General features: G+C 41.6%; 2 protein-coding genes and 1 pseudogene across 9 annotated transcripts in view; 1 reads left to right on the top strand and 2 right to left on the bottom strand.

Moving 5' to 3' along the window:
• Oprm1 (opioid receptor, mu 1) overlaps positions 1 to 27,048 on the bottom strand; it is a 253,352-nt gene that overhangs the window by 40,839 nt on the left and 185,465 nt on the right. For 2 of the 3 annotated variants that reach the window (NM_001038600.2, NM_001038601.2), the window contains exon 4: positions 26,514 to 26,602. The exons of the other annotated variant lie outside the window; for it this stretch is intronic. In NM_001038600.2, coding sequence (NP_001033689.1) covers positions 26,514 to 26,602 — 89 coding nt within the window. The remainder of the gene's footprint in view (positions 1 to 26,513; positions 26,603 to 27,048) is intronic. 3 annotated transcript variants of the gene reach the window in all.
• Positions 1 to 27,048, top strand: part of Ipcef1 (interaction protein for cytohesin exchange factors 1) — a 202,794-nt gene that overhangs the window by 79,162 nt on the left and 96,584 nt on the right. For 4 of the 6 annotated variants that reach the window (XM_063266112.1, XM_063266118.1, XM_017589333.3 and 1 more), the window contains 3 exons: positions 10,507 to 10,553; positions 25,856 to 25,895; positions 26,535 to 26,704. In XM_063266112.1, the coding sequence (XP_063122182.1) occupies positions 10,507 to 10,553; positions 25,856 to 25,895; positions 26,535 to 26,704 (257 nt within the window). Of the gene's footprint in view, positions 1 to 10,506; positions 10,554 to 25,855; positions 25,896 to 25,994; positions 26,344 to 26,534; positions 26,705 to 27,048 lie in introns of those variants that run through there. The other 2 variants (XM_039081255.2, XM_039081247.2) reach the window with 2 other exon arrangements.
• On the bottom strand, positions 224 to 5,542 carry Yes1-ps1 (YES proto-oncogene 1, Src family tyrosine kinase; annotated as a pseudogene).

Below are 27,048 nucleotides of genomic sequence, written 5' to 3'. Positions count from 1 at the left end.
TCACAATATCTGCTCTACTATTTCTGGACCCTGAAGTAAATTGTAAAATGCATTATTGGTACTTTAGAGTTTAACACTTGGAGAAAAAAAAAGTGGTTTTGTGTAACCATATCTGGAATTCCAGTTTACCATAAGAAACGTGCAGAGTGAAGAGTATCTTCTCATTCCTGTGCAGGAAGAACTCACACAAGGTCTTTACGTTTGGCCTATCTGTGCACCCAGGCTACTTGGATTCTAAATTTTCTCCTGGTTGGTTCTGGGGCTCTGTAGCAGTGAAGTAGTCTTCCAAGAAGGACTGAATATATTCAAATGTTGGTCTCTCATCAGGATCCTTCTTCCAGCAAAGGGGGGATTCTGGACAGCCCTGAGGGCAAGGCATTCTGTACCTTGGCTCTACTTGTCCCAGCACTTTACAGTAGTCTTCCTTTTGTTACCAACTCTGTCTGTAGAATTCCAAATGACCACACATCTGACTTTAGTGTGAACCGACCATACAGCACAGCCTTGGGAGCTGTCCACTTGATTGGAAATTTCTCACCTTTTCCAGCTGTGTATTCATTGTCTTCAATGAGTCTTGCTAAGTCAAAACGATATTTTGCATAGAAGATTTTCTCCTACAAGAATATTAGCAGCTTGGAGATCTCAGTGGATATAGTTCATCCTTTCAATATATGCCATGCCCTCAGCAATCTGAGCAGCCATATCAACCAGCCGTGGAAGCTTCAAATACTTTCCATCTCCTTCTTTAAGGAAATCTAACAAACTTCTTTTCTGACAGAAACTCAGTGAAAATATAAATTGGCTCTTCAGAAACAACTGCATAGAGTGGAACAAGTTTATCGTGCCTTAATTTTTCCGTTATCTGAGCTCCTTGAAGGAGTGCTTCTGACATCATTGTACCTGGCTTTAGTGTTTTGATTGCTACTTTTGTGGTTCCACTCCATGTTCCCATCCACACTTTGCCAAAGTATCTTTGACCTAGTTTAACCTCTAGTCCCAAAGATTCTCGAGGGATTTCCCAAGTATCTTTTTTTTCTTTTCTTTGTTTTCGGAGCTGGGGACCGAACCCAGGGCCTTGTGCTTGCTAGGCAAGCGCTCTACCACTGAGCTAAATCCCCAACCCTCACCCCCCAAGTATCTTTTGCGAGACCTTGAGTCTGGGGTTTCACAGTTAGACAGACAGTTGTTAACTGTGGTATAATCCATCAGCATGTTTTGTGTAATGCTTCCCCAGCTTCTGTAGGGTATCAGCCTGAGCTCTGGTCCTCATGTAGTATCTACCACTGTCAAGTTTTCTGATTTTGTAATGCTTCACATTGTCACCCCTTACCTCACCCCAATCGTGAATTGGGAGGGAATAAGCACCTTTAGTAGTTTCACTTTCTCTTACTAAGAATTTACCTCCTGATTCCCAGGATTCAGAAGTAATCTTTCAGCGTCTTTTCTCCCCATTTTGCCAAAAATACCATTCTTCTGCCTGAATGGAATCTGCAGGCGCTACATAATTGCCAGGGATATAACCATTCTTTCCGGTAGCAGTTGATCTTGCTTCCCACCAGTCTCCTGTATTGTTAATTGTTTGAAATCTTTCACCCTTCTTAAAGGAAAGGTCTTCGGTAGTTCTAGCTTCATAATCGTATAAGGCCACAAATATAGTGACACCACCTGTTAAACCTGTAGGATATGAACTTGGCACCACTGAGAATGAGGAAGATGCTCCTCCAGGAGTCACCCCAGAGGACCCTCCAAAGGTGTCATGGAAAGACTGTTAAAATGGAAGAGGTCATGGCAACTGTAGCATGTTCCACTCCATAATAACTGGTACTTGTGGTTTCCAGTGTATATTTAATGGCTGGACTTTTGTTTTCTTTACAAAAAATCAAATCTGGATCTGGCTGCACTCGCACAGTTCGCTGTGGGGTAAAGGCGGCCAAGGAGGACGACTGCCGGGCCCTCTCCCTTCTCTACATCCTGCTCTCCAGGCGGGCGAGCACTTACATTCTTCCTTTTTTTTTTTTCTCTCCCTTGCTCTTTTTTTTTTTTTTAAATTGGGTATTTCTTATTTAGATTTCAAATGTTATTCCCTTTCCTGGCTTCCTGTCCATAAGTCCCCTAACCACCCCCCCATCCACCTCCCCTTTACAACCCCCCCTCCCAAAATCCCCTACATTGGGGTGTCCAACCTTGGCAGGACTAAGGGCTTCTCCTTCCATTGGTGCCCAGCAAGGCCATCCTTTGCTACATATGCAAAGGATGCCATGGGTCTGTCCATGTATAGTCTTTGGGTAGTGGTTTAGCCCCTGGAAGTTCTGGTTGGTTGGCATTGTTGCTCTTATAGGGTTGCAAGTTCCTTCAGCTCTTTCAGCCCTTTCTCTAATTCCTCCAACAGGGGTCCCGTTCTCAGTTCAGTGGTTTGCTGCTAGCGTTTGCCTCTGTATTTGACATGTTCTGGCTGTGTCTTTGAGGAGAGATTTATATCCGGTTCCTATCAGCATGCACTTCTTAGCTTCATCTATCTTATCTAGTTTTGGTGGCTATATATATTTTGGGCCATATGTGGGGCAGGCACTGAATGGCCGTTCCTTCAGTCTCTGATCTAAACTTTGCCTCCCTATCCCCTCCTATGGATATTTTTTCCCCTTTTAAGAAGAAGTGGAAACATCTGCATTTTGGTCATCCTTCTTCTTGAGCTTCCTGTGGTCTGTGGGTTGCATCTTGGGTAATTCGAGCTTGTGGGCTAATATCTACTTATCAATGAGTGCATACCAAGTGTGTTTTTCTCTGATTGGATTACCTCACTTAGGATGATATTTTCTAGTTCATTCCATTTGCTTACGAATTTCATGAAGTCATTGTTTTTGATAGCAGAGTAGTACTCCATTGTGTAGATGTACCACATTTTCTGTATCCATTCCTCTGTTGAAGGACATCTGGGTTCTTTCCAGCTTCTGGCTATTATAAATAAGGCTGCTATGAACATAGTGGAGCATGTGTCTTTGTTGTATGTTGGAGCATCTTTTGGGTATATGCCCAGGAGAGGTATAGCTGGGTCCTCAGGTAGTGGAATGTCCAGTTGTCTGAGGAACCTCCAGACTGATTTCCAGAGTGGTTGTACCAGCTTACAATCCCACCAACAATGGAGGAGTGTTGCTCTTTCTCCACATCCTCGCCAGCATCTGCTGTCACCTGAGATTTTTCTTAGCCACTCTGACTGGTGTGAGGTGGAATCTCAGGGTTCATTTGATTTGCATTTCCCTGATGACTAAGGATGTTGAACATTTCTTTAGGTGCTTCTCAATCATTAGATATTCCTCAGCTGAAAATTCTTTGTTTAGCTCTGTACCCCATTTTTAATAGGGTTATTTGGCTCTCTGGAGTCTAACTTCTTGAGTTCTTTGTATATTTTGGATATTAGTCCTCTATCAAATGTAGGATTGGTAAAGATCTTTTCCCAATCTGTTGGTTGCCATTTTGTCTTAACAACATTGTCCTTTGCCTTACAGAAGCTTTGCACTTTTATGAGATCCCATTTGTCGATTCTTGATCTTAGAGCATAAGCCATTGGTGTTTTGTTCAGGAAATTTTCTCCAGTGCCAATGTGTTTGAGATTCTTCCCCACTTTTTCTTCTATTAGTTTGAGTGTATCTGGTTTGATGTGGAGGTCCTTGATCCACTTGGACTTAAGCTTTGTACAGGGTGATAAGAATGGATCAATCTGCATTCTTCTACATGCTGACCTCCAGTTGAACCAGCACCATTTGCTGAAAATGCTATCTTTTTTCCATTGGATGGTTTTGGCTCCCCTGTCAAAGATCAAGTGACCATAGGTGTGTGGGTTCATTTCTGGGTCTTCAATTCTATTCCACTGGTCTATCTGTCTGTCTCTGTACCAATACCATGCAGTTTTTATCACTATTGCTCTGTAATACTGCTTGAGGCCAGGGATGGTGATTCCCCCAACACTTTTATTCTTTAAGCCTCCTCTTAGATGTTATCCTAAGAATTGCTTTTGAGACTTTGCCAGCCACCTGCCACATACCATGATGACCTGTCACATTTATGATTAATGCTTGGCAGACTGCTCGAGTAAGCTTTGCTTCGATTTTGTTGAAAGAAAATCATTAAAAATATTTGAAAAGATTTATTCCTTTTAAATTTGTTTGGGGGTATGGGTACATGAGTTCAAGTGCATGCAGAGGCCAGAAAAGAATGTCAGTTCCCTTGGAACTAGAGGTACAGAGGATCATGATGTGACTAGTGGGTGTTGGAACTAAACTCCTCTGAAAGAATAGTATGTGATTTTAATCCCCGAGAGACATTTCTCTGCTTTTTAAACAAACAAACAAACAAACAAACAAACCCACAAAATTGTTTTATGGCATTCTCATTAGGATCTTAATCATCTTTAAAATATCTGATAATGCAAAAATTATTTACCAAGACATACCAAATAAATAATGTTCCTTCCTCTAGTTCTTGTATTTGTACATACCTTGCTTAAAGTAATATTTTCAGTTGGATGGCGAAAGAACAAGTAAATAATCATTTTAAATATAATTTTGCTATCATTATTTTTTCAAAAGCCATTGTGTGAACAATTATATTTTCATTGAAACCTTGATCTATGCATTCACCTTTACCAGCACATGCCCATGTGTCCTCTAGTGTGGTTTGTTCTCACTGTAGATTAGGAAACGCTCTGGCTGACTCAAATCTTTCCAAATGTTGTTTGACTGTTTTTCATGGAGGAGAAACAGGAATTGGGTTTAGACTTCTTCCATTCCTCTCTAATGTGTCTGAATGCTTGCCTACATTTAAGTTCTTACACCACATGTGTGCCTGGTGTTCATGGAGGCCAGAGGAAGGCATTGAATCTCCTAGAACTGGAGTTGCAGACAGTTTTGAGGCATCATGCTGACTGTGGGAATGGAACCCGAGTTCTCTGTGAGCAGGGTACTCCTAATTGCTGAGCCACCTCTCCTGCCCCCTACAGTTTAGGTTTTGCCTGTGTAAAGAAACTAAGCTCTAGAATTAACTCAATGCTCACAGATGAATACCATAGTACAGGAATATTCATTCCCAGCTGGCCCTGATGCCCACTGTTATTTCTACCATTTGCTCTTCCACTGAAGAGAGAGTGGCAGTAGTATTGTTTCATGGCCATGACCTACAGATTGAAAGGAAAATTTGTAATGGATCATTCATGATGGTGGTGTTCCACAAAACAAAACAAACAAGCAAACAAATCAAAAAGAGAACCCATAGGTTTCTATACAGAAATTCAAAATTAAGCAGTACTATTGTTGGTGTATTCAACTCATTAGTTCAACAAATATTTACTGAATCATTTAGGACACAAAGATTGGGAATGTATCAGTAAACATATGAATGAGACTTTGTAGTAAATGGTAATTAATAAATCTCAGCGCAGGGTTCCTTCCCACCTTAGACCATTTACATTCCTGGATGGAAGACACACACAGCCTTTATATTTTCCTATGCCATAAGCAGCCCAATAGCTAGGAAACTGCCTACCGTCCATGCTGCTAGAATCCACTTTCCTACCGATAACTCCAAGTTACTATTTACTAATTTCTATGTTCCATCTTGCCTGCTCTTGACCCAATTGAGCAGCTGGCTCTGGGCCACGTTCTCTTGGCCTTTTTACATGGTGACTCCATTTCTTCCTCCTGTATGTTCTTCTTCCTTGTGGCTCTTTCTCCTGTAGTTTCTTATTCTTCCATGGCGGCTTCTCTGTCTCTCCCCTTCTTTCTCCTCCTGGTCCCAAGCTTGGGAAACATATCTCTCTTCTCCCCAACTACTGGCTGCTGGCATCTTTAGTCACCAATCAGAATTAATTTGGGGACCGGGTCCCAAAGGCTACATGCTGACTCCAAATCTTGGAGGTCACCACTTAGCTCTAGAATACAAGCAGCATTAGGCCAACCCACTCAACACAGGTAGGTATTGTGATGGGGTGCCATATAATAATGAAACAACTGCAGAATTAATTATTCATTACAAAGAAGAGAGCTTCATGAATCAAAGCACAGATTCTTGGATAGCATCAAAGGGACCGACCTTTTGCAAGAACTTGACTAAAAGCATCATTTGGTGAGAGGAGTCAAAGTATAGATGGTATAAAGCATCTTGGGGAAAGGCTAAGCATGTATAGAAATCATGTGATTAGGACAAATATGTTTAAGGAAGTTTATTTTAGAAAAGCCAAGCAATGCAACTCCGTAAGAACAACAATACCAACCAACCATAGCTCCGAGGGACTAAATCACTACCCAAACACTATACATGGACTGACCCATGGCTCCAGCTGCATATGTAGCAAGTGATGGCCTTGTTGGGCACCAAAGGAAGGTACTTGGTCCTACCTAGGCTGTACCGCCCAGTGTAGGGGAATGGCAGGGGCAGGAAGGGAGTGGTTTGGGAGGGGGAATACCCTTATAGAAGAAGGGGATTGGAATGGGATAGAATTCTTATGGCTGGGAAACTGGGAAAGGGAATAACATTTGAAATGTAAATAAAAAAATATCCAATAAAAAAAGAATTTAGTATATTAAAAAAAAAGAAAGAAAGAAAAGCCAAGCAATTCAGGAGATGAAGAGAGGTGTGGTAAACATCCAAGAATGGAGAAGAGATGAATCCAGAGCAAAGAGTGTTCAGCTCCCTTGTAAGATAGTTCAAACTTTTGGGTTCAAGATCACTGTGGAGACTTAAGAGATTATTGGTCATTTCTTAAATCCTCAGGCCAGGTCCTGTGATAGAATGGTCTTGCAGTAGCAAAGAGGAAGAGCCTTGTAGGGTGGGGGTGAAGCTCAGGTAGAAGCATGTCTTTAGAGATAGGTGAGTTAGAGGGAGTTATGGCATACGGAAGCTCTTCATTTTCCAAGGCAGTTCTAATGCTGTGTCTTCCATTAAAGTCAGTATTAGAGAAAGCAGGGGGAGGGGATATTTCATCGTTCTCCCAACTTTTCTAGGCTGTTGTTGTTGTTGTTGTTGTTGTTGTTGTTGTTGTTGTTGTTTCTAGTAGTCTGACTGAAGAATAGATTCAGAATTCTAATGGGAATAGTCTTCTGATGGTGCGACCTATCAGTTCAGGGAAGCCTTTGAACAGTGCGCCCTAGACTTTGTTCTTCACCAGCATAGGCATCTAGGCACAAAGAATTTGATTTGTATTTGCTGATCTCTTTATCAACTGAGGTACAGGAGTATCCACAGAATGATGGCCTAACACTGTGACCATCATAAACAATGCCCTGTGGGGAACACGGGGTCGCTGGGATAGAACAAGTATTAGAACCTAGTGATGCAAGTTTGTACTCCCAGCTACTCAGGAGGCTAAGGCAGGAGGACCAAGGAATACAGAGTGAATTTTAGGACCACCTAGTAACTGAGCGAAATCCTGTGTGTGAGGGGAGGGAGGGAGGGAAGAAAGAGATGGGGTGGGGGACAGGGAAACTTTGAATGAATAGGAAATCCAGACTCAAATTCAAACACAAACTTTCTAATCAATTGCCTAAATTTTCCCATCTAAGAAGGGGTTAATAATGCTATTTTTAAAATAAGAAGCTCTGATAATTATATGTCACAGCACAGCAAACTTACCAGAGAGTTTGGTTATATACCACATACTGAAGAAACACAAGAAAGTAGGCTGCTGTATTGTAGTAAAGAAGAGGCCAATTAGCTTTCAGGATGAGTAAGGACAGTTTTCAAAGGGCCGTGCCATATATTATTAAACAGTTTGCACAGCCGACTGTTACCAATCCTCCCTTAAGCAATGGATATGTCTATAACACATGATTTGTGAGACTTTATGATGAGTTAGGTCATGCCTTCAGCTGTATGAAGACCTGTCATCATTTTGCTCTTGTCTAACCCCAAGAAAGGAATATGGATTAGGTTAACTCCATCTCACAGATGGGGGTCTTTACTTCTATTTTAGCCCAATCCAAAATATCTGCTCTTAATGTCTACATTATTTTTTTCTCTTTACCTAGAAGTGCTATCTTTAGCTTGTGATGCATTTTCTCAATCAATGGATGCTAAAAACACATTAGTCGATAAAATATTCATTGGAATCTTTATCAACATTATTATTTTATATACAAAAACTTATTATAGGAAATAAATAGGAAGACAATAAAAATAAATGATTGGCTATTCCAGTTCCTAAGGATAATCACTGTAGGCATTTTGTTTTTGTTTTCTTTTCCTGAAAATATATTCAGACTTATTTTCTCTTGCTACATTGATATATATCTTTAAAGACTTGTGTTTAATTCCTTTTGTGGGGTGATGGGTGGCCATGTGTGTAGGTGCCTGCAGGGGTCAGTGAGGACTTTGGATTCCCTGGAATAGAGGTACAGACGGCTGTGAGTGTGCTCTGCATGGAGGCTGGAGAGTGAACGCAAGAGCCGCACATGTTCTTAACTACAGAGTCATCGCTTCATCCTTTAAAGTTATTTTCTTGCATTAAATAATGGAATCATCCAATAATTCTTTTGTAAAGATACAATGTGACTATGTAGCCCAAATTAGCCCATAGCTCATGATCTTCCTACCTTATCCTCTAGAGTGTTAGAACCATAGGCATGCCAGTAAAACTGGTTATTACTCTGTACATATTTCAACCCAGAGGGTGGTGGGGGCAAACATTTTTAATCCCAGCACTCAGGAGGCAGAGCAGGTGGATCTCTGAGTTTGAGGCCAGGCCTTGTCTATAGGGTGAGTTGCAGGACAGCCAGAGTTATACAAAGAAACCCTGTCTTGAAAAATCAAAACCAAAACCAAATGAAATCAAGCCAACCAGACGATAACCCAAATATATTCCAACCCATGTTTTAATTAGCAATATGTTGCAAACTGTTTTCCTGCTAGGTGTGGTGGTGCTAAGATACTTTATGTCACACAGAAAAGTCTCAGTGAGTCTCAGTTGTTACACAATTACCATTATCGATGGTATGGTCTCAAACAGCTGTCTAGCACATCTGTAATGGCTGTCTTCCTCCAGGCTTCCTCTAAAGTCAGCTTTCACCACTTAAATGGAATCAAATTGTTTTATTTTATGCTTCTTTTACTGCTAATATTTAAGGGTAGGTCATTTGAATTTCCCTTCATTCCTTCTTCTGTAACTTTGTTATTTTCTTATTGGTGTGTACTAAATGCATAGACAATTTCTCTAGTTGGTGACTTTTGTAAGTACATTGAAAGTTACATGCTTAAAGTGTCAGTCTTTGTGTTTCCTTTACACTTTATAAATAAATGTCTCATTCCCCTCTATGAAATTATGGAATTTTTGATATTAAAAAGTAGCATCATACCGTATCAAGTATAAAGCTGAAGGGCCCTAAGACATGTGGATATCTGTGCTTAAGTGTGGCTTTACTCATGATAACTAAGAAATGAAACCAGGTCAGATATCTCCCAACAGATAAATGGATAAAGAAAGCACAGAAAATATACACAATGGAATTTTATTCAACCCTAAGAAAATAAAACTATGACAGTTATAGAAAAAAATAAGAGTAACTAGTCCTGGGAGAAAAAAATGCTTGCCACAAAAATATGATGTCCCCAGTTCAATCCTCAGAACCGACATGGATGTCCCAGGTGTGGTAGCATGTGCTTATAATCCCAGTGCTGGAGAGGTAGAGACGGAAGGATCCCTGGGTCCAGGGAGAGCATCTTCAAAGCCAAGCATAATAGCATATTTACATAAATATACCCAAAGGAACCCCACTACCTTGTTTGTTAACAACAAATTACAGTTTTAAAGATACAAATTGCAAAAATGGGGTGGCAGTCTTCAAGTTTGGGGAACCTTTGAGATAAGAGATCAGGTCGATGGAGTGAGGGGTATGGATCTGAGCAGGTGTCATGGGGTAAGTTAGGAAATGTCCCACTTCCAGGAATTTCAGTGGCTTTGGGACGTCAGCAAACTTCTGTGTCTTGCGAGGCCAGGTTTCCCCCTTCTGTTTTCATTTGCTTTAGTCGAAGCCACAGAGTGCTTTGTTTCTTCAGGTGCCCCGCTACAACACAGGCACGTGCGAACGGACTTCTCTTCGTACCACAGCTGGGACTTTCTGAGGGGTTGGCTACATCTATGACATTTGATGATAGCAATGGTTCAATTATTCCATGTTGCCCACATGTCCACACTGTTCTTCACAAACAACAACAACAACAACAACAACAACAACAACAACAACAAAATCCAACCCCCAAATGCAACAAAGTATCTGAGCCGTATGTGTCAAGTTCATTGCCAGAAACATACTGGTAATGTTCAGCCAAAAATGGCTTATTTTTACAAATTCAACTCTAAGACATTGATTTACTGAATTTGAGATTAAAAGCCAATTAATGAATTATCATTATGGTGAAGTTTATCAATCATAATGCCGATACCTTCTCCCTCTACCTAAAGAGGGATATGATTTTATGAGCAGTATAAGCCTATACTTAACTGAAAATATTTTTCTCTTCCAGATTTTGTTTCTGGCAGTCTGACACCCAGTATGGCCACCGAAGGCAATGTGAGTACCTGTGTGAGAATGCTCTGGAACACGGCAGGCTTTAGAAATTCCCATTTTGATGAATAAGTAAAATACGAGATGAGTAGACTCAAGTTCCCAGTTCTTCAGCTCATCAGCTTCAGTGGAATCACATGACCCTGTTATCAGGTTTCAGTCTTAGGACCCCTAAGCAGCAAGACCTCTGGCTGTTCAGAGATCAAGAATACAGCCCTGAACTGAAGAAAAACCTTCTCTGTGTTTTAGGAAGACGATCACTAAGATACTGTGAAACCTCTTATCAACTCTTATAGGACAATTTCTGTTAATAGTAATTGCATTGAAGTTATGGATTCCTTTAAAAACTATAGCTGTCTGTTTGCCTGAAATACATATGTAGCTTGAGCAAGTGTATTATGTATATGGGTAAACTTAGGCAGGAAGAATGGGTAGGTTTGTCATTGGGATGCAGCATTTGTCATAGAAGCGGATGTGGACTGGCATGGGACTGTCAGCTGTGATCTAATGACCTCTTCAGAGGTGCAGAAGTCCCTCACAGGTGCTGGAGCTGCAGCTCAGTTGACAGTAGTGGTTTGTATATGCTCAGCCCAGGGAGGGGCACTATTTGGAGGTGTGGCCTTGCTGGAGTAGGTGTGGCCCTGTTAGAGTGAGTATGTCACTGTGGGTGTGGGCTTTAAGAACCTCATCCTAGATGCCTGGAAGCCAGTCTTCAACTAGCAGCCTTCAGATGAAGATGTAGAGCGCTCAGCTTCTCCTGCACCATGCCTGCCTGCCTGCTTCCATGATGATAATGGACTAAACCTCTGAACCTGTAAGCCAGCTCCAATTAAATGTTGTCCTTGTAAGACTTGCTTTGGTCATGGTGTCTGTTCACAGCAGTAAAACCCTAAGACAGTAGAGTAGTTGCTTAGGTTCAAATCCAAGCAACACTCAAGCTGGGCATTGTGGTGTACATCTTTACCCTCAGTACTTAGGAGGTGGAGGCAGGAACACAAGAAACTCACTATGTGACCAAGTTTAAGTGATTTATCAGAAGAAGAGAGCCTAGACTTGGTGCCAAATTGGGCGTGTGAGTGCGGTTTCCAAGGCAAGTTGGAGCAATAGCAAATGGGGAAGGTGTCCCCTGGACAGTTCCTGGAAGCTGCATCAAAGTATCTTGTAAAATCTATGGCTTCTTGTTCACTTCATGTCCCAGACATACAGCAATGAGCATACTTCACATCCGATCTAATTCTAAATAGTAGGAAAAGCTTGTCATGAGAACTAAGGGAAACTCTGACAAACGGGGCAGGAAACTGAAAATGAAAAGAGAGAATAGTTAGGTATGTTCTGTCATGTCTGTAGAGTCACCATTTCAAATGAAGGCAAGCAAGAGGTGGCCACTGGACACAATGGATGGTTGCTTTTGGTTCCAGATATGTAAATAGAGTGGGAGTAGGAGAATTTTGCCAGAACCTGAAAGAGTATGAGCTGTTGTAGGATATTGCCAAAAGGTTGGTTCTACCATGAAGGGTAAAAGCAAATGAATATCATAAGTGTGGAGAGGAAGGTGCAGGAGGTTAGAGTAACCAACGTTTATGAGAATATAAAATTTTAGTTGTGTTTATAGTGTGTGTGTGTGCGTGCGCGCACGTGTGCATGCTCGTGTGCCTGTGTTTGTGTAGGTATGTAAGTACACATGTCAGTGGGTCAGAGGAGAACTTGAAGACATCAGTTTTCTCCCTCTGTTTTGTGAGTTCTGGGGGTGCAGCTCAGGTCACCAGCCTTTGTTCCAAGTGCCTTTACCTGGTGTGTGATCCTTTGACATGCCCATGATCTACTCTTGAATTTGTTCATTCACTTGTGTGTGGATGAATACACGTGCACACTGGCACATACCCAAGGTGTGCACTTGGAAGCCAGAGGACAATTTCCTCCAGTGGATTCTTTTTTTTTTTTTTTTTTTTTGGTTCTTTTTTTCGGAGCTGGGAACCGAACCCAGGGCCTTGCGCTTCCTAGGCAAGTGCTCTACCACTGAGCTAAATCCCCAACCCCCCCCTCCAGTGGATTCTTTTTCCTCCTCCTACCTCGTAGGTCCTGGGGATTGGTGATTAGGCTTGGTGAGCCATCCTTCTAGCCCTCAAAGTTCATGAAAATTGTAAAAATGTGTGCGCCTATAGGCATATGTATATGTTATAAGGACAGAGAAATAGAAAAAAACCCAACAACAGTGTTGTCAAGGCCTTCAGTGATAACATGTTCCCTGTGTGGCTTTAGTGTTTTGCACTGGAAGGATGTCATTATTCAACTGGGACAAATTTGTCTTCTGTGTGTAAGAGGAATGGGATATTTAGGTAACAAGAGAGCATCTAACATTGAAATAGTCCCTGAAATTTAGAAAGTAGAAGAAAGTTATGCGTTCTCTTTTATGCATGGGTCCTTGCTGATGAGGCTTTCATGAAGTTGTGGGTGTGAGTGCCATGTAGGCCCTGAGACTAGAAAAAGACAAGAAAGGGAAAGGTGTGGAAGAGGGGGAAGATGATAAGACACAGAAGAGGAATGTAGAAAGGAAGGGAGGAAGGGGGGTGGAGTTCAAAGAGGGGAAGGGGCGGGGAGAAGAGAGCCCAGAGGAAGGGCAAGGAGAAACAAAATTTGAAAGTCCATAACGAAATGTAATTGTATATGCTAATTAAAAATAAAATGAAAGATATCTATTTAATAACCACTCCGAATCTAATATCAGTTGGGGTATGGGTTAGGTAAGAAGTAGAGATGTAATTATCTTCAGAGGAGGTGGTAGTTTGAAAATGGCTTCATAGGCTCATGGGGAATGGCATTATTTGAAAGGACTAGGGTGGAGGAAGTGTGTCACTGGGAGTGGGCTTTAAAGTTTCAGAAACTTAAGTCACACATGGTGGCTCACACTCTCTTCCTGCTGCTTGCTGATCCGGATGTAGAATTTTTAGCAACCTCTGCAGCACCATGTCTTCCTGTGATGCCGTGATGATAATGGACAGAACCTCTGAAACTGGAAGCCAGCCCTGGTTAGGTTAAATGTTTTCTGTTATAACGGTTGTCATAGTCATGGTGTCTCTTTACAGCAACAGAAGCCCCGATTAAGACAGATAAATTAAGATGGCCACATCTTTAGAGTTTCTGAGGTATTAGAAGAAAATGGCAGATGGGGTTAGCAGGTGTACTGTGTCATCTGTATGACCTCTGACTTGGAGCCATCACCACTGTGGCTCGTGACCCACTTCTCTTGGTCCTGAGCACCAGTGAATTCTGTCCTTTGGTGGAGATTGGCTATTTATGGAATCCCTCATTCCCTGAGCCACCCTGCACTCACTCCAGCTCCCTCAGTGGGTCTATTTTCCTATTTCTCTTGCTGCCATTGGCCCTGGGAGGTTCTATTAACATTGCTCTTAACATGGGGCATTTCTCCCAGGAGCTTTTCGACATTTACTCGCCTTTATTTTTCCATTCAGAAAATTAGTTCAATTTTCTGCTGTCATGTGTTCCCTATCAAGTGGGGCAGAGGAGACCTATTTTTGTCCTCCATGTTTCTGAAGGTTTGTTTGACACATCTGACCTATTGCATCTCATTTTCCCCTAATCTGATGTTTGCCGAGCTTCACGAGCTTCCAGTAATGCCTAGGGCAGGACGGCAAAGATGAGCAGCTTTGCGTCTCATGGAGTAAGGAAGACAGGCTCAGGCACGGTAGCTCTTCCTAGACAGACAGGGACTGGTATGATAGGTGGTGCCATTCTAAATATTTCAAATATTTCAAATTTTATTATGTGTAGCAGCAGTGCCCATTTAGATTATAGCTGGGTTATTCGTAAATGGGACAGAAGGGACAGTATTCTGTTTCCTCTTTGAAAGAAAACAGTGGAATTTTCAAAGCGAAAGCAGAAGTAATTGTCACACCAAGTGGTTCCTTCTCTCTTTGTACTATCCCTTCTGCAGTGTGATGCCTGGTCCTTCCCTCCTCTCACCGGACTGTCACCTGGCTATCTCTTTCCCTCAGTCCACCTAAATACTAGAGTGGATTTTCTTGTTTTGTTTTGTTTTCCCTCTCAGCATAATCTTTTTATTGATTATTTGTGAGTTTCATATAACACACCCTGATCAGGTTCACTTCCCAGTCTTCCCAGGTCTACCCCTACCTAACCCTTACAGCCTCCTCCAAGGAAAAGAAGGAAAGAAAGAAAGAGAAAAAAATGAATCCAAGTCTAATTTATGTTGCTCATATACTCATTGGAGATTAGTCAGACTCTCAGTGTCTAGCCCCTTAAAGAAAAAACAAATCCTTCCTGATCCCCCATGACAGAAGCCATCAATTGTGTAGAGCTACATGTTTTAATCACAATGTTTAAGAGTTCTCTCCAATGGCTTCCTGTCTAGACTGTTTCTTTCTTTAGGGTAGGGTAGGGTGAGGAAGGGTGGGGGCAGGAATGACCCATGTTGCTTCCAGGGGAGGGCATGTGGGTGTCTGTAGCCTTACTGCTCTCTAGGGCTATGATGTGCCCATGGTTCCTGCTGTGGTTGAGGGCTGTGTTGAGGTTCATGGCCTGCCAGTATTGCCGCTGGAGACCAAGTGGTCTGTGCTGTTGCCAGAAACTGTGTGGAACCCAACAGTCCATGCTGCTGCTGACTGTGAAGGGCCAGGAGGCTTCTTTTGCAGGTATTGGTGGCTGCAGACTCATAGATGGGAGTGAGAGACTTAGAGCAGATTTTCTTAAATGTAGCTGCCACGGCATCAATCATGAGCTCACGTCCATTCAATGGCTAGCCATTGGACTTCCTTCAACCTGACAGTTTAAATCGTGGCTTACAAGGCCCTGTGTGACACGGCTTGGCCACTCAGCGTTGTCCTCCTGCCACTCTGTGTTGAAGCTCCTTGGATCAGCCACGTCTACAGTGTTGTACCATAGGCTTGAAGTCCAGGGCTTTTTTCTTTCAAGCATTTGATGTGATCAGCTCACAGGCAGTCTTCCTTGACTGCATACTTCCGGTGGGTGAGCTCGCCTTCCTCCTCTGTGCTTCTGAATGCTCTGAGCATTCACGGGCAGACCTCATTATCCTTGAGTCATTGTATCCTCTCTATTTTTCTCTCCATCCCTTGCCTCTCTGCCTCTCCCTCTCTCTCTTTCTGTGTGTGAGTGTGTGTGTATGGGAGTTTTGTATGTGTGTGTGCAGTGTGTGTATATGAGAGTGTGTGTGTGTACAGTGTGGGTATGTGTGTGTGTGAGGATGTGAGTGTATATATATCAGTGTGTAGGTGAGTGTGTGTGTATGTGTGTGTACAGCATATAAATATGTATGAGTATGTGTGTAAAGTGTATGTATGTGAGTGTGTGTGTACAGTATGTATAGTGTGTATGAGAATGTGAGTGTGTGTATGTCAGTGTGTATGTGACCATGTATGTACGAGTATATGTGTATATGAGATATATGTATGTGAGTGTGTGTGCATGTGTGTGTATGCAGTATGTATATATGAGTGTGTGTAAAATGTATGTATGTGTGTTTATAGAGTGTGTATGTGAGTGTGTATGTACAGTATGTGCATGAGTGTGTGTATGTGAGTGTGTGTGGGTGTGTGTGCGCGCGTGCCTGTAGAGGCCAGACCTCAAGACCAGATGTCTTTCTCAATAGCATTACATCTTAGTTTTTGAGACAGGGATTCTCACTGGAACCTCCGCATTTGGCTAGAGTCACTGCCCAGTAAGTCCTAGAAGACGTTCCTATGTCCAGGTCCGTTGCTCTCTGAGTATAGATGTATGGCTCCATGCCTGACTATTTTATATGGGTTCTGGGGATCAAACTCAGCATGTCTCCATGTTTGTGCAGAAATCACTTCACCAAATGGGCCATCTTCCCCTCCTCTAGTCACCTTTCTCTCATGTCTGACTGGAAACTGCCCGAGAGCATGTTTGTCAATAAGTCCTTGACAATGAAACGTTTTCTAACAAGTGATTATTGAATAAATAAAGAGTCACCATTTATAGACAGTGGTCTGAAAAAATTATTAAGGATCTAGGTCATTGCTTCTTGAGAGATGTTTAACTGGTCTAAGAATTCATCTCTGTATTCCTTGACATCCATATGCCATCATATATATCATCAATATATCATATATTATTCTTTAAGATGTAATTAGAAATTCTTAGGTTTTAGATCATTTCAGGGGAACTTGTTTTTCTGTGAGCCCTTTGAGATAACAGGACCACAGAAAAATGAGGCAGGCCTGATGCCTCTATTCCTGATCCTTGCTCTTTTACCTAAGGCTCCAAAACTGTCTTGCTTTCAGAGATGGCTCTTGTGGAGAGGAAACACTAAGATTAACTCAAATCAAAGCTTCATGACTGTGTTTCTTAGGAAATTATTTTAAATAACATTTCTTCACTGAATAGTACCTGAAGACAAAATGTCAGGTAAAAGGTGACTCTTGAAACAGAGTCTACTTAAGGAAGTTATGACTCCTTTGTTCCAGGAGTCATAGTGTCTGACACTATGGTTGTGTTATTTTCTTTGATGCTGTTGGATTCAGCTGTGGTGTGTGGGGGCTCACTACTGCTTCTTCCTGTGTGGCTTCAGAAGAGACTCTGTATTGGCCCATTGCTCCTAAAGTATTTATTGCCTAGTTTTTAAAGTGATTGTGGCAGTCAATATCCTCTGATTCCTGTCTTTAAGAAACCTATGAGATTCTTCCCTTCTCTGGGCTGCAGTGTGAGCCCCAGGGAAGTGGTAATAGTTAGGGCTGAAGTAAGGAGTTTAGTCTCACTTGTCAGATCACTTGTGAAAGGAGGTGAAACCAAACTGGCAGGTTTGCGTTGTAAGTGATATCAGCATATGCCCTGCCTGAACTAAGAGAGCCAGTACTGCCTATATGAGTCTAAAACACAGGTCAGACCCCACAGGCCTGCTTCTTATCTATTCCCACAGAGTCTCATTTGGGAAAGTCTCAAGGACCGCTAGAGATGTGTTAATGGGCGCAGTGAGAGGTGCTTGCTATTCACCTCTGGAAAACATCTTTTCCTATGGCATCTATCCCAGGAGATTGTCTTGGGTTCGTGAGACAGTTGAGACATGCTGAAAAGGCATTGTGAGTTTGCTTGTTTGTTTGTTTATTTATTTATTTGAGAAAATAGTATATTGGGTAAAGCTAGAGGTGTGTAACACAAGTCTGTTTTACTCTCGGGGAGAAACTGAGGTCATTCTCCAGGTGGGCTGAAGTTAATATCAGGGCAGCATTTTTCCCCTATAAATTTTGGAGCAAGAAATGTACTGGGGTAACTTTTAGGTTGCCCAATGTCCAATGTCACCAATGGTTCCCTCATAAGGAAGCATTTTGCAGCCCAGAGTAATCCTGCAGCAGGAGGCTTTCCAGAGGTTTGTCAAATTAACCATTGGCAGGAACATGGGGATACATACTCCCTACTACAGCCATTATAGGGAGCAAAACCAGACACAAGGCATGGTGTTTTGATTACTGTGTGTCAGACATTGGGCTAGGTACTAGACATTGAACTGAAGATGTCTACAAGAACATGAGTTCTGCCCTGAAGTCTTGGCCAGAGACTTGGTCTGACTGCCAAGAGCCAATTATGAGCTGAAGTGTTTGAAGTAGAACCATAGCAGAATGTTAATCAGACTGTCCAAGGTCTACACTGTAGGTGGTGAGACAGGGTATGAGGTGTTGCTAGTTTGGGAAAGAACAAGATAGAGTTTGACACAGGCAGCAACTGCATACAGATGAGAGACTACACAGACACTAGAAGGCGATCTGGTCAGGGCAGTGATAGAGCACAGGTGTGGGATGAGGTAAAGGGCACAGAAATGATTCACAGCTCAGTGTTGAACCTTGGTAGGCAGTGTTACTATAATATATCCATCACTGTGAGCCACACAGGGTGATAACCATTGAAATCATGATACCTACCTCAAGAGACATCAGCAGCACATGCCAACAGGATTGGAGACTGAAGCAAAGTAACACACAGTTGAGCAAAAGACTTGGTCTGAGCCACTAGTTAGAAGTAATGTCTGCGTTAACCACAGTGGTGAAGTTCCTCATCTGTGAATAAGAGGGCAAACTAGGACATGCCATGTAGAACCTTGGGTGGTCACACATAGGTATCATTCCAATGTCTACAAATACAGAACATCAAGCAAAGTTAAGAACCACCCAGGAGCTAATTAGCCAACTTCCAAAGCCAGAGAAGGCTCGACATAGAAGTGGCATTTGACAAGGTCTCAAAGGATTAGATTAACCAGGGGAAGCATGGAGTATGGAAAGACATTTACAGAGGTGCCTGAGACTTCTGCGGAGCAGAGAAAAACAATAAGGAGATTTTAATTTAATAATAATGATTTAGGAGATGTTCGTTTGTATAACCAGTAGAAGAGACACGAGGTTGACATTTCAATTATAATTTCAAGAGCAGATTGCTGTAAATGAAGTGTGTGTCTTGCATCCAAGCACATAGCTGTGAGTTCACACTTGGCAACACTCTAGTCTTCTTCAAGCAAGTATCAATGATAGGCAAAGGGAAACAGAAAGACAAGAAGTTATAGTTAGTGTCAAAAGCTTACTCTTCACCTCTGAAAATCAAGCCCGGAAGGCAGTGGTGTTACTGAGGCCAAGGGCTTGGTGGGTTCCTATTTGGTGGTCTGATTTTGCGTTCGATGGCAGGTTCAGAGGGGGAACAAAACAGTCAGTAAAGGGAAGGAAGAGTCACTCACTGGTGACAATGGCAAACCGAGTCTCCCTGTGTATGAAAAGGGCCGTGGAGAGAATAAAAGAGAATACCATTGCCAAACCACTAGCCACAGTTACACATTTGCCAACCTTGGGAGGAAGGAAACCCAGACAGGCTCACAAACAGGAAGTCAAGAGAAGAGTCAACTGGATGAGCCGCTGGGTGTGCAAGATTCCTCGTGAGCATTTCAAGAGAGATTATAGGGCGAGCTCTTATTAAGTTGAGGCAATCTGTAAACCACCGGAGAGGAAGGTAAGAGATGGAAACAGGAAAGATGAGAAGAGGAAGAAGAGTTTTATATAAATATAATTTTTAATGGATAGTACGTGTGTATCTTCTCCCTGCTACATTCACATGCCAAAGTCCTAATCCAATTCAAGATGGAATACTGTTAAGACATATGTTGAGAGGTCATAGGTCACGAGGGTGGTGGCCTCATGAATGGCATTTGTGCCCTATTCTGGTAAACAGGAATTTCCTATTAGCCATGTGAGGATATATTAAGATCATGGATGTCTTTGGGTCAGGAAGAGGTCATCTCCATTGTTAGCAACTTGACCTTGCCTAGATATCCCAGCTTCTAGGACCAAAAAGACATTTTTTTCTTTGACCCAGTCTGTGGTTTTCTGTTGTAGCTATCCGTACTAAGAAAAATTTCAAATAACATTAAACATAGTTTCAGTAAAGATAGGATATACAATAAAAATAGGAGATCATCATTTCCATTAAGAGTGTTAACTTTTACAAACAAATCAAGGATGGGACTTTAAAAACCTTTTCTTTCTTAAATGTTTGAGTCTTTCAAAACCTTGCTCCAAATGAAAAAGTATAAATAGGTCTTGAAATTATTTAGTAGTATTAAGAAAGAAGATACACTTCTTAAAATAGAAAGCTTAATATATGAGATAAAATCAATATTGGAAGCTCTGTGTGTGTGTGTGTGTGTGTGTGTGTGTATGTGTGTATGTATGTGTGTATGTATGTGTGTGTATGTATGGGTGTGTATGTGCGTATGTGTGTATGTGTATGTGTGTGTGTCCACACACATAAAAAATAGATAAATAGTTTAAAAATAATAAAAAGTTTAAAAAATGTATGTTTCATGAGGAATGATAAATGGGCATTCTGAAAGCAATTTGAAAATAACTGAATACTTGAAGATACACATATACTATTACCATGCAACTTTAGTTCAAAGTAATATCAAACCCAGAGTAACATAGGTACATACAATGGGAATCACATAGAGTTGTTAATTGTGAATTTATAGCTGATAACACAAACTGTAAAAACATACAAGTTCATTATGAATGAATTGGATAAAGAAGTCACAGAATATCTATTCATTGTCACACTGAAAATAATCTGTAGTTACATGTATCAGCAGGGAAAAAAAACATCAGAAGTGAAATAACGAAAAATGTGTGCATTAGTGCTATTGTTTAAGTCTTACTACAAGATACTAAATTGTATGTGGGAAGGAAAACATGCTCAGGGCAGAGTAAGCTGGAGTGACCCATGAAGCGGATGAGGGCAGAACTTGGGAAGGCAGCAGTATTTATATCTTTTTTTTTCTTAAAAATGTCAAAAATAAGAAAGGGAGAATGAAATGACATTCTATAATTCAGCATATGGTGTAGCTGGTGTGCCCCATAATGTCCTGTTAATTTGTGTCAAGTATACATCACTCATTTAACACAGTGAGTTTAAGCAGAAAGCTTGGCTTGAGCGAAAGCACGTGACTTTATCCATCCTCTGGCCTTGAGTCTGCCTGGTACTATCACTTCTCGTCTTTCCCATAGTCATCAATTCTGTGTATAGCTTCTTAGTTCCCACTCATCCTGGAACCTGCTGGAATTTGTCTTGTGATTCCAAACAGTATGGCGGTGAGATAGTCATGAATGGGGGCGAGGTAGTCAAGACTCCTGTGATGGTCTAAATCAGAAGTTTTCCCCACGGGCATGTGCACTTGAACTATGGTCCCCAGGTAGTCACAGTTTGGTGAAGTTGTAGAACCCTTGATTCACAAGGCCTATCCCTCATGAGAAAGGCCACTAGGGGGAGCCTTGAGGGCGATGGCCTGCTTCCTGTCCTAGATCTTTGTTTCCTGGCCTAAAGTGACAGTTCCAAGTTTCCACTGTCCCAGACCTAGCTGCTGTACCTTCTATATGATAATGTATTTCCTGAAACCGTGGGCCTGAATAAGCCCCTCCCCACTTAAGTTGCGCTTATCAGGTGGTTTGTCATGGCGATGAGAAAAATAACAACAGACATTCTCTAATGAATCTTTTCCTTTCAAGCAACACAACTTGATGGCTTGGACCCACCTTTACTTGGGCTTCTCTCCCGAGTCTCTCCCTCATGCCCACGGCAGTCTTCTCCTGAGTTTGACTCAGGGTATCAGTGTTCAGTTTTCCTCAGAGGCTCTTCTTTACTGCTTTACTGGTCTTTCCTGGGTTCTCCTCCCCAGCCTTTGCCACTGTATATCTTTCCCAGGTGATCATGTGCAGCTCAGACTCCCACTACCCATCTTCGTTATTCTCTACCAGAGATTTTCATTCCCTACTTTGGTGTTACATAATTTTTAAGTGGTTGGTTTTCTGACAAAGTTAAGCAAGGTCGTGTGTTATCACAGGTAGCTCTTTACCAATCATGCCTTACAATTCCATTTAAAACATTGAGTTTAGCTTTCCAACGATACAGAAATATACTTGTGGAAATGTCAAGCGTTTGTGGAGAACCCCGAATACAGAGATTTTGTCACTTAGTCTGCAGGTAATGGTAGTTTTTACTGCCAGGCAGGTGAGGAACTATATCACAGAAAATGACAGATCCTGCAAGCCAGTGTTCCTGCGAATGAAGAACTGTTTGTACACTTTAGCGGTTAGCTTTAATCGTCAGCTTAGTGAAATCTAGAATCATCTGGGAGGAGAATCTCAATCAGGGATTGTCTACTTTGGACTGTCCTTAGGCATGTTTGTGAGGAATTGCCTTAAGTCAATTGATAGGGAGAGACCCAGCCCACCATGGGCAGTATCATTCCCTAGGCAGGGAGTCCTGGACTATATAAGAGTGATTTGAGTACAAGGAAACAAGTGAGCATATATGCATTTCTTTCTTTCTACTCTTGACTATGGATGTGGTGTGACCAGCTGCTTCAAGTTTCCACAGTTGTGACTTCCTCAACAGTAATGACTTTAAGCTAAAATTATAAGTTAAAATAAACCCTTCTCCACTAAGTTGCTTTTTGCCGTGGTGTTTTACAGAAATGAAACTAGACTATCAACACAAAACCATATAATTTTTTGCTCAAGATTTGGATCATTGAACATGCATGCGTATATGCATGTATATGTGTGTATGTAGGGATCAAAGGTCAACCTCAAGCATTACTCTGAGGAACCACCATACATCTTGTTATGTGAATCTCTCGTTGTCCTGAAGCTCACTGAGTAGACTGGTCTGGTTGGCTAGCAAGTTCCAGGGATCTGCCTATTTCTGCCTCTCTGATTCTGGCATTATAATCAAATCACCACATCTGGATTTTAAATATGGTTTCTAGGCATCTAACTGAGGTTCTTATGCACGTGCAGCAAGCACTTTACTAACTGAGCCATCTCCTCAGCCCTCAAATAAGACACAAGCTGTCTTTCCAAGGTCAAAAGAAAAGTCTACTTTTCTTCAATTAAAAACTATGTATATATTTTCTTTGAGAATTGCCTCCTCCCCCATTTTTAAACCTAATTTAGAGAAAACTTATTTATTAGAATAAGTGGTCAGTTTTCTCTATGTCGTTCAGACAGGAAGGAAACAGGTTGGGAGAACTAGCTTATTAAACCTTAAATGTCTGTGAAGGTTGAAATGGTCTCATAACTCGCTCAAGCACCTGTCAGTGTTTTCAACCTACCCAGTGAGAAAGCCACATGAAAGTCTTCTTGAAACCGACTAGTTCGTGGGTTCCACTTCTGTTGTGAGGAGGAAAATGTGTCTTAGACTCAGTAAAATTCTCAAAGGTTGTTTTCATTCCGTCTTGTAGAGCAGTTGGGGGTTTCATATTCACATCTACCAAGTGAAACTGAAACCCTCTCTAGTTTGTTATTTCTCTAAGGTGCAGCTTGTTTCTGGCCAGGGACACAGTCAACAGTTAGCAACTTTACTTTGAGGGAGGACTGGCAGGGCAGGGTTGGCTCGAAAGGAGCTCGCTTGGAGTGATGGAACACTTTCCTCGGGGGACTGTGTTGACCTGATGTGGGCGTCCAACTCTCAACCCAGATTCAGTGTGAGAATTCAGCTGCAGACCTAGGACTGATTTTTTGGAAACCATCTTAGGCTTGACCTTGGAGGCAAAGAGTCAGCAGTGTTACTGGGAGCCATTGCGCTATGACTGGAGACTCAGTTCCTGTGGGTCAGGAGCCAAGGAACGCAAAATCACTTCTGTGCTTCCCTTCCAGACTCCACAGTTGACTGCCGGGCATTGTGTCCTACTTGTTGGTTCTTTTCAAACCCTGCTGTTGCTGTTTGAAACAAAGTAGTTTCATCTTGTTTACCTGGGCTTCCAGCCTTTTAGGAATCAGCTTGGCCGTCTCTGCTTTCTCCCACTACCCTGGTTCTCAGTAACTCTGCTTGTTCCTTGGGATCCCAGATTCCCAGCCTTACTGACAATGACGTTCACTTATTCTCTTTGTCTTCAGTCCCCGCTATCAATTTGGACAATATTGTGTAACCAGTAAGTACTAACTGGGCTTCCTGATCTCAGGAAAGTGGTATAAAAATAAAAAAAAAAAATAAAAAATAAAAAAATGAACCCAGAAACTTAGGAATTAGTAGGGAATCTTAGACCCAGAAGTTGGTATTGTGGGAAGTGTGTGGGAAAGGAGGGGTAGGTGAAGGAGGGGTACATGGAGCTCCTTAACATGATAATATGTCTAGACTTGATTAGCATATCATGATTGACACATGTTGAGTCTGTTTAAAAACTACCCTCCAAGAGATCAATCAATGATCCAGGGAAAGAAAGGATGCTCATAAAAGAAAAAGCCAACTCAGGGCTGCCCTGGTCTTGTATCCATGAAGAAACACAATTTAGCTTTAATTCCATCCTTCCTGCTGAGGAAAAGCCAAGTCACTCTTACTCTAAAATGATGGGCTTTGTTTATTAAGTGTTTGCTTATCTTTGTACACTCTATGATGCAGTCAGTGATATGTAGCTATTTATAGAAACAGGATTTTTAGTTATCAGAATATTTTTACAAATAAATCTTGGCAGATCTGCTTGACTCTTATGATATTAGAAATCATACATACATACATGCATACATACACACATATACACAAACATATTTATGGGTTTAGAGTGCTTTTTCCTTAGGTAATATAGAGTGGATCTTCCTCATTAAATAATGGCCTGTGGCTTTAAAATTTTCTATTCTATTTCCACTATAGATTATATTCTCTTGTCAAACATATAGCAGAGTCACTAATGCCATTCATCAGAAGTTAGGTATGTGGACTACTGGCCAGAAGCATCCAGAGTACCACAAAATTCATGAGATTACCTACCAACTTTTAATGTTTTAATTGCATGTTTAAAAATTTAAAAAGTCTCTGCTTGTTAACATAAATGAAATTTATTTAGACCTGAAGAATTTCAGCCTAAATGCTGTAGAAGAAAAATGAAGTTTTAAAAGCTAAAATTCTGTGTAATATTTGTATACACAGACAGACAGACAGATTCACACAGAGCAGGAGAGGCATTTATAAGCATATTTTTTTCCCCTTGGGATTTCCAGGGGTTTTTTTTGGAATCTGATTTCACATGACTTGATAAAAATGTGCTGTGATAAATGTGTGTATTTTGTATAAATCGTCATGTCTGATTTGAATATTTGAATATTTATCTTCTATAAGACATGTGAGAAATATTCAGAGATAAAGATAGAGTGAGATATGTATATTAGGCCTCAAATAAGAAATTCTCGATCTGGAGGCTTTAGAGTCCCTGAGGTCACACAAGAAGAGATAAGGAATTTCTTTCCCAGGGCTATTTAATCCCCACGGTTTAGGTAGAATCCTACATATTAGCAAGACCATGAAGTTCTTGTGCTGTGAGCTTTTAATAGTTTGAGATAGAAATAATTATTCTCCAGTTTTACTTAAGTAATCGATATGATTTAGAAATTAAGAGGAAAAAGAAAAGCTGTTGTTTCTTGTAATGTATTTCTCGACGTTTTAAAACTTCAACAAACCCAGTGCCATCCTAACCTAAGTAGTAGCAAGAGCTGCTGTGAGAGGAAACAGGAAGCATCACAGATAAATGCTCGTTACTCTTTTTCCCAGGTTCAGCTCAATGTATATCGATTCTAATTAGCACAGTTTGTGCCTCAGCTGGTAGCTCCCAAGCTCTGCTTGGAGAGGTTTTTTTTTTTTTTTTTTTTTTTTTTTTTTTTTTTAGAATCCACCCCGCTCATAAACACTGCCGCCCCCTCCCTCCTTTTCTCTTTACAAATGTTACAACACAATCAGAAATTTCCTCTTTTCTTTCCTCCCTGCATTTCCAGCAGGTTCCCTTGCGTCAGAAGCCCAGGAAGAAAACTCAAGGTAATTTGATTCCTTTTGTTCCTTTATCCCTTCCTTGCCTGTGTTAGTGTAATTTTTTTTTCTCTCTTTCTCCTGGCTGCCTTCTTGGGGTGGGCTGGAGTGGGGGAATCAGATTCTTGACTGTCTAAATCTTAATATCAGGAGATGGGTGCCAGATTAATTTTGGGGGAGGGTTGCTTTTGGATTGATTTTTAAGAAAGAATGACATGTTGTTCATTTGGACCTGTTCCTCGTGCTCTGTCCACGGAGCTTAGAGAAGCTGGCACTGAGTCCGGGAAGTCACCATGTGTTTCTAGGTGGGCTTTAACCCTTCCGTGTCTATTGCATAACTGCCTCTGTTATTGTGGGAAGGACCCGCGTGTGTTTACCACAATGTGGCTTCCAGCCCGAGAGTCTAACGTTTTCAACTTACTCTCTTTGACTGAGGTTCTCGGACCCATACTTGCATGTAAGTCTCTTTGCCCAGGGTTTTCTAGGCACCGAATGGAAGTTTAAAAATAGAACAGATGCATGCTTTTTTTTTTTTTTAATATTCATGACCGAAAACGTCCAATCCTTGCTGTGCAAACAACTAAAACTTGCCTTTTATTTTGTCACCGGAGTCTGACTCACACTCACCTGTCCCTGTAACTCTTGCAGGGTTTTTCACCATGAGTCGGAGAAGGATATCCTGTAAAGATCTGGGCCACGCTGACTGCCAGGGCTGGCTGTACAAGAAAAAGGAAAAGGGAACTTTCCTAAGCAACAAATGGAAAAAGTTCTGGGTGGTGCTGAAGGGGTCATCACTGTACTGGTATGGCAATCAATTGGTGAGTGATCCCTCCTCCTTCCCCTGCCCTACCCTGGTTATCAATGTGTGGCTTCCAGAGTGCTGGCCGGACGATCCCCATGGGGAAGGGAATCTCTGTGAGCTGGAGCAGAGCAAACCAGCAGATTTTATAGAGGACTCATTTCTGCCCCAAGAACCATGTAGGTTAGTGAGCTGTGCTGTACAGGAGAAGCCATCTGGCTTCATTTTTCTCATTGGAGAAGGAAGAAAAGGGACCCTAAATATATCCTTGCTTAAGGGAAGAGCCCTCAGCTTTCCCTGATTTTATTATTCTGTGAGATCCTAATAGTTTCAGGAGCTGTCTGGATGTCATTTGCTGTGGGA

This window comes from Rattus norvegicus, chromosome 1 (assembly GCF_036323735.1).
Source record: "Rattus norvegicus strain BN/NHsdMcwi chromosome 1, GRCr8, whole genome shotgun sequence".
NCBI lineage: Eukaryota > Metazoa > Chordata > Mammalia > Rodentia > Muridae > Rattus > Rattus norvegicus.
This window is presented reverse-complemented; position numbering and strand designations above follow the sequence as displayed.